Here is a 7,840-nt window from a genome sequence, read left to right as displayed (position 1 = left end):
ATCACATGACCGTGACGTGAGGTCCTTTCCTAGGACAGAAACTAGTTGCTACCGGGTGCCACGGACTGCTACGTCGCGCCCCGCCCCCGCGCAAAAGCGCGCGCCCTCGTCTGCGCACGGCCGCGCGGGGGCGATGATGTTATATTTCGTTTCATTATATGAATTTTCTAAAGGGAATCTTCACAAAACGTATGCATTTTTAGCCTTTCATGGATTATGTTTAAGACTATGGATATTAATGATTATAAGAAACACTGCCCGAAAGACTCGCCTAAATTATGCTCGTTCCACCCTTCCCGGAAGTGACTATCCGTCGCTATAGCAACTGACATCTGAGCGGGGAAGATGGCGGCCCAGGAAGACAGGTTGGATTCGTTCGGGATGCAGCATGGCATATTATTGTCGTCCTCTCCTTCCTTACAACCGCCGTACAATCATCAGGAGTATGCATGGGATTTTCAACGTTATCTAAACAAACTTCAAAGCTTGCGGCCCTCCGATTCTGAGTCTTTTCGTACTGAAATTAACCTTCTCTTGGACCAGCTCATTTCCCAGGATTACACGCCGGGAGTGACAGGAATCGGTCAAGAGGTAATATAGATATAAGTAGACTGGCTGGTAAAATAAGTATTCTGTCTTCTCCAGATTGAATACGCCTAATGCCTTATTGCTGTTAGGCAGCTCTTGTTAATACTACTGAGAGATTTCCTTTCCCTTGCTTAGGGTAGGGACACACTGGGCGATTTGGGGAGATTTAGTCGCCTGGCGACTAATCGCCGCGACTTTCCATGACCAATCTTCCCCGAATGCCTCCCCTCGCTCTGCGCCTGGCTAAAATGAAAATCGCCTGCGCTAATCACACGCGGCGATTCGTTTTCCGAAGTCGCCCGAAGTTTCCTCGTGAGGCAACTTCGGGCGATTTCGGAAAACGAATCGCCGTGTGTGATAAGTGCCGGTGACTTTTCATTTTATCCAGGCGCAGAGTGAGGGGAGACATTCGGGAAGAAAAGTCGCTGCGATTAGTCGCCAGGCGACTAAATCTCCCCAAATCGCCCAGTGTGTCCCTACCCTTAATAGTTTTTGTCCAAGTGGCTGTTTAAGATAAGACAAGCCTGCAAGATAGGTTCCCTGTCTTGTTTGTGTTAAGACTTTCCTTGTCTTTTCTAAACATGTCAGTTAAAGGTGGGGCCAATAAAAAAAATACCTCTCAAGGAGGTTTTCAATACAATTTTCTATCAAATGCCTATTTAAATCTACACACTTCAACCCCAGATAAGGTATCAACTGGACAACAGTCTTATACACATTAACATTAATGCAAGAATCATATTCCTGAGGCATTTCCCAGTAGTGGCAAGTGTAACTAGAATTTATTAGGCTTCACAGCAAAATCTTCTTAGGTACCATCGCACGAAGCTTGGGCGTATGTTTCACATATAATACATTCAAAAGAAAATATTGACAAATATTTACATTTATTTACACACTACTAGCAAACAATTTAGTGGGGTGGCCCATGACCAACTTTTGGAACATAGTTTGGGCCTGCAGAAAGAGGCCAATACTGAATACTTTTTGTGATTCTCTATTGAATATACTTTGTTTTCAGATTCATCTTTTAATTTAGGTTCTCTGTAAGCTGTGCATGCAAATAACATTATATTTTTTCCTCCTAGGAGGTCTGTGCTATACTTGTTCAAGCTTGTCGTTTAGTTCAGCATAACCAGGAACATCTTGTTAGCAAAGTTTGTCAACTTGTGCACTACTTGCTCAATAGACTTCAGGTAGGCCATATTTTTATGTTTAAATAAGTGTTGTAAAGTAAGTGCAAAATCACATCGTAAAAGTAGGAGTTTTGTAAGGCAGTCAAACGTAGAAATACAAATGCTAACTATTCTGCAGTATGTTAAAGGAGCATTGTTTTTGTTTAATGTATATCAAAATAAGTGGGCCTATATTAGTGTGTTTTGTTTTCTTTTAGATTTTATTTATTTTATAGTTTCATCCACCCCTTCCCTCTCCTGTAATAAAGGTCCTAGATTGAAGAAAGAGATCTAGGTCTAGATAAATGCTCCTTTCCCAGTTGCTGCCTATATCTAAAGGCAGCCATATACAAGGCAACTTTGATATGCTATCTGCCAAACAGACAAATACCTTACGAGGGGCTATATACGACATGGCCATCCTCTGATATTTCCTTTGATACCGTGTGTCATCATCAAAGCTGGCCATACATAGAAAGATCCACTCGTTTGGTTAGGTCGCCCAATGAGCCAATCTCTTCCCGATATGACCACCTTGAGGTTTGGCATATCCCTAGGGCCCACGATCAGATCACAACAAGCAGAAAGCAGGTGGTCGTATAGAAGACCACATCAATGAACAGGTGCAGTCCTCGATCCGACAGGATTTTTAAACTGGCACAATTGACATCTGGCTGACTTTCAGCCAGATATCGATCGGGGATGCCCGTTGGAGGGCCCCCCCCATACACTGCACAATAGGCTGTCGTCGTTAAAGCTTGCAGATGAGGTTTGATTCGTTATCAAGGGAGGGGATTTGTGCTCAGTGTTACTCAATTTTATTAGGAAAGTAAATTCTGCATAATTGCTGAAGCTCCCTGGCTTTTTGAATCACATTACCCACCAGGAAGTATGCAATTCTTTTTTCTCATTTCAACCTGCACATTTTTTCCACTGTAATTCTTGCACCAAACAGTTCAGGGTGGGCGAAAAGATAAAAGATGTTTTGTTAGAAAATGCAAATAAAATTAATTCTGGAAAACTAATATTAAGGGTAGTGGCTGACAGGGAGATTTGTTGCCTGCTTAAATAATCGCAGCTAGCGATTTCATTTATTTCTAACGGAGAGGCATTTTTGGGAAATTTTTCACTCTCAGTCCTGCATTTTTAATCTCCATGTCAGCCACTGCCTTATAGTACAAGAGATACAAAACCTTGTCATCACTTGACAGCCTTATTAATGTATTGTAATTGAAGGTTACAGGCTGCAAAGAGCAAAGGGACAGCCATTTACTGGTACTTGCCTGTGGTGCTTGCCAGGAAACCTTTAAGATGCTGAGGTACAGTATTTAAAAATTAGTTTTGAATATCAACATTTTTCAGTTATGGCAAAATTAATAAGCAAGACATTGTTTTATTAAGGTGGCGTTGAATGAGCAGACTTCCCCTTTAAATAAATCAATAGGCAAACTGAATTTCCTTATGTTTGTTAAAGGCATTAACAGAACCAGTCATCACAACATTATTTGGCAGTGCATTCCACAACCTCACTGTTCTTGGGTCCAAAATAGTTTGCACAATTACAGAATAACAGATTCTGATGAGTATTTCCTTCACACTGAAATACAATGGTTAATTGGATGGACTCCACACATAATTATATTTTTGTTAGTGCTCTGTTTGTAACTTTTTTTCTTTATACCCCCCACTTCTGAGGTAGGTCATTGTTGATGAACAGAATCTGGATTTTCTTCTTGCCTTTTCCATTTCTGCATTGAAACAGTGTAGCTCATGGACCCATGCTGATGTTCTACATGCCTTAGCAGCTTTGGTTTACAACAATGGATCAAAATGCCAGAAGGTAAATTAACATATGGATTTTCTGCTTTAGCTTTGCATTAGTAACTAAACTGGCATTTTTTGTACATTTTGCTATGGAGTTTGTTATGATAGAAAGGATAGCACAACATAGGAGAGGAAGTGTGGAGTGGAGAAGAGCAAAAGGGAAGGGGAATGGAATTTGTCTACTTATTTTCGTCATGCATGCATGTATGTATTTAAAATTCTATGTAAACCTACATTTTTACTTAAATGCAGTACTTGCAGGACTAAAACATTATATTATAGGACAGGGGGCTCAAACAGATTATAATAGATAACCAGTGAAAAGCCAAGTACACTATTTCTGGCTATACATGGGCTGATAAAAGCTCAGATCAGATGGATGAGTCTAAATGGTAAATATGATGTTATCATAAGATACTGTAGTGATTATTACAATTTTTTTATTCTTGCCCCAATAAAGATCTATTGGGGCACAAATTGAAAAATGTGATATCATTTGAATAAGTGAAAGCAAATAAATAATATTACTCAGTAGACTTTTCAGCTATATATATATATTATCATTAAATTCTTTCTTAAATTAATCAATTTACTTTATTGGTAGCTAGGGGGGTTCATCACAAGCTCTTAATAAAATGACTTCAGTATATAATGAATGCAATCATTTCACTTACCCCATAGTATCTTAATGAACTTTTGGGTCCTACTGGAATTTTGGTTAATCTTTGTGATCCCAGTCAACCTGACCCAGAGTTATGGAGAGAAGCTATACACTGCATGGCCAATCTTTGCCTTGGGTAAGTACCTTTCCTAACTGCTTTTTATTTAACCAGCAGTGATGCTAGTATAGAGGAGCCTAAAAATATATTGCACCTAAATGATTCACATAACCTAACAGAGATGCAAGAGATTTCTGATGTGCTTAAAAATACAAGTACTGGTCCAAGCAAGTAACAGAATATACACTTCTAAGGATTAATGTTTTCATCTTGCAGTGCAATATGTATACTGTCTGAGTAAGGTACAGCATTTTCCTATCTTCGATATATAAGATATAAATGTTTATACCCTTAGTACTGCCCTCACAATGTTTGTGGTATGTACAGATTCTGATGTAGCGAATAAAGTATGCATGGTGCTTGCTGCTTATAATGCTTTAATAGTGTTATTGCTAAAACATAATTCGGCTAAAGGTATGAGGCATATTTTGCCTTTACCTGCTTCCAGCTTTCATTCAGACATAGAGCAGATATGCTTCATGTGTGCAATAAAATGCAGCAGGTACTGGTGTTTCTTGACCTGCCAGATAACCAGACCCATTCACCTGTCATCATCTTCCATTCTCAGTGACCAGTTACTTGGGTAATTATAGCTTAAAAAACAGATGAGTCTAAATTCCAAGCTTGAAAGCCAGTGATGTAAACTGCACCACAGCAGAATAATTTGTCTACCCCCTCCTTTATTCATAAATATATATATTAAAGTTTAATATTCGTCAGTTCCCCACAGGTCAATATAGCTTGTGGGCCTCAAGTAGTCACAGGGTTCATTGCACACTGCTTCTTTATAGTTATACCTCTGCTGAAATCTGCAGAACAACAAAAAAAAAAAAAATGATCGCATACTATGGTCTATACAATAATAAAATTATTAAGATTATGATGAGAGTAGGCCTAAGACTTATCAAATTTACGAAGAATTGTTAGACGAAATCCTTTAAAAACCTCATTAGAAACCCTTAACCAGAACTGTGCCAGATCACACAAGTCATTGCTCCAGTAGCAAGTATACAAAGAAAGATACATCATATGATAACATGAACACAATACACCCAGTTTTAATTACAGAAGTATGGAAATATCTCACCACCATGTGGTATGATGAGTGTAATTGTAAATTGAGTTAAAGTAACTCTAAACCTAAAAGTTAATAGGCATATAAGTATTGTACACAACATGTACTGTATATAGTATATACAGTACTGCACTATACTATACTGCAAACAAGTTCATATCAAGATAACTACACATGTTTTAAAATATTGTAATATAAGGGAGCACTGAATCTGGTATCACCAATGTGAAAAGAAATAAAACATAGTATCACATGGTGACATATTGACATAGTTAAAACTCGGTAGTTCCAAAGGATGCTATGCTGCCTGTAGATGAAACCCTTTTTTTCTTCATATGGGAGCCAGAGCTGGGAATATAAAAGGTTATATTGGACAGGGTCATTTGAAAGGCTATTGTGATACTAAACTCTATAGTTAGTATAGGTATGGGTATATAGAATTTTAATTAAAAGTAGGGAGGGGTGTGTGTATGGATGCTGGGTTTTCATTTGGAGGGGTTGAACTTGATGGACTTTGTCTTTTTTCAACCCAATGTAACTATGTAACTATGTAACTATGAAAGAGAAAACAACATAAAAATACAAGGGACCCACACACAATTTGGGAATACTCTCTTTAATCCTGGTATTCAACCACAGTAGGAATTTTTTTTAATAGAATGTATACTGTTCCTGCTGATTCAACTTGTGAAAGAACCAAAAGCCCTGTAACGAATCTGTAGTAATTGTTAAATGGAGGCAGTACACTGTGTTTACTGGCAGAAACAAATACAAAAGCACTTTATTTCATGAAGCTTGGTACAATATTGAACATTATCTTTATTTTTTATTAACTCCGTCATTCCCTATTGTCTAGTGTAACACCTTTTACAAAATGGGTTGCTCTCTCTGTTTTACCTTCAGATGTTGAGTAGTAGAGAGCATGTTAAAAGTAGTGGGCCCTCAACTGCTGGATGAAGGAATAACCACACTAAACACATGCACACACAAACAGAGAGAAATTGATCTCACAATAACTTGGGTGCCATTGATTCTTGCAACAAATTATAACTCTCTTACAAAATCTCTTGTACTTGTCAGATGTTATAATCAGTCGCTTCACAAATACTTCAGACCGTGTCAGTAAGATAATTTTACAAAGGCATAGCTGTTGCAGACAATCCAGAAGTAGTATTGACTTACTACCGGAATCTCCCATCCTCAAACCTTGAGTTCCTATACTGGCAAGTGAAATCCGAAGTACTAACCTTTCTGGCCTTCTGAAAACCTTAGGGTACTCCACTAATTACCCTATTACTACTCCCAACATGAAAACAGTATCGGCTCTTAGCAGTCCTAATCCTTATGGGGACAGCTTGAAGTTTGCTGACCTAGTGTTTTGCTCTTATTTACATCATCAGCAGTCTTTATCACATACCTTGAGTTCAAACACATAGAATAATTTATTTTTTAGAAGATAAATCTATTAACATTTTTCATTTGTAATACTCTGTACTTTTGTTTTATAGTGTACCTGGGCACCCGTATCTGGACGAACCATATAGAATGACATGTTTTAAAAACTTCCTTACTGTACTTCAGACTCCCAAACCTAATATTGTGGATGACATTGCAGTTTGCACAGTAGGTCTACATTTTAAGTTTGTACTATATTTATCATATTTTTCACCAGAGCAGCTGTCTTGTGCAGTTGTGTGTCTCTTTTGCATTTACCGTTTGTGTATGCGTCAAGCTATGCTTAGAGCACTGCAATGTGGCACTCTAAAAATACATGCTAATAATAATAACTTAATAAAAAAACTAAGCAACTTGCCATGATGATGTTATATCTGGGGTTGCCACTGACCTACCATTTTTGCACTCTACAACCAGTAACTTGGAAACATAAAATCCACAAGGCTGGATTATTAACTATACTATCATAACTATAAATATCTTACAGTTTTAAAAGATGACTTGTTTGGGCTGATTTGTAATATTTTCAGATATGCACTACATGTGTGCATAAAAACTATTTTTCCCTGGGTGTCAGAACTGAATGGTAATCCTGTAGCATAATTACAAGAGTGAGTAAACCATTTATAAGGAAATTATGGTATTACCTAGCCAGCAATGTTACAGTTTTCACAGAGACAGAAGCTTACCCCATTTATTATGACCACCTGTGCATCAACAGTTCAGGGGATGCAACCCACCCTTCAAACGTCCAGTGAAAAAACTTTACTTTTATCTAGCCAGACCTGTTGGGGAGGATTTGGTGTTCATTCACTCCTATTTTTAAAGGGCAAGTTAACACCAAAAGAAAACATGATGCTAAACAACTTCGATATATATGTTAATTACACATTTTCTGTGGTTTTTAAGTTATTTGTATATGTACTGCTTTTGAATGCAGTGTT

The 7,840-nt window shown here is 37.9% G+C and overlaps 1 protein-coding gene across 2 annotated transcripts in view; it reads left to right on the top strand.

Moving 5' to 3' along the window:
- The first annotated feature begins 340 nt into the window (after nucleotides 1-340).
- Nucleotides 341-7,840, top strand: part of heatr6.S (HEAT repeat containing 6 protein S homeolog) — a 30,613-nt gene continuing 23,113 nt past the window's right edge. Inside the window, 5 exon segments of one of the 2 annotated variants that reach the window (NM_001086044.1) lie at nucleotides 341-591; nucleotides 1,677-1,784; nucleotides 3,463-3,603; nucleotides 4,269-4,384; nucleotides 6,950-7,064. In NM_001086044.1, the coding sequence (NP_001079513.1) occupies nucleotides 346-591; nucleotides 1,677-1,784; nucleotides 3,463-3,603; nucleotides 4,269-4,384; nucleotides 6,950-7,064 (726 nt within the window). In that variant the 5' untranslated portion in view covers nucleotides 341-345. 2 annotated transcript variants of the gene reach the window in all.

This window comes from Xenopus laevis, chromosome 2S (genome assembly GCF_017654675.1).
Source record: "Xenopus laevis strain J_2021 chromosome 2S, Xenopus_laevis_v10.1, whole genome shotgun sequence".
NCBI classification, from domain to species: Eukaryota; Metazoa; Chordata; class Amphibia; order Anura; family Pipidae; genus Xenopus; species Xenopus laevis.
Note: the sequence above shows the minus strand (reverse complement) of the source record. Positions and strands in the feature narration are given on the sequence as shown.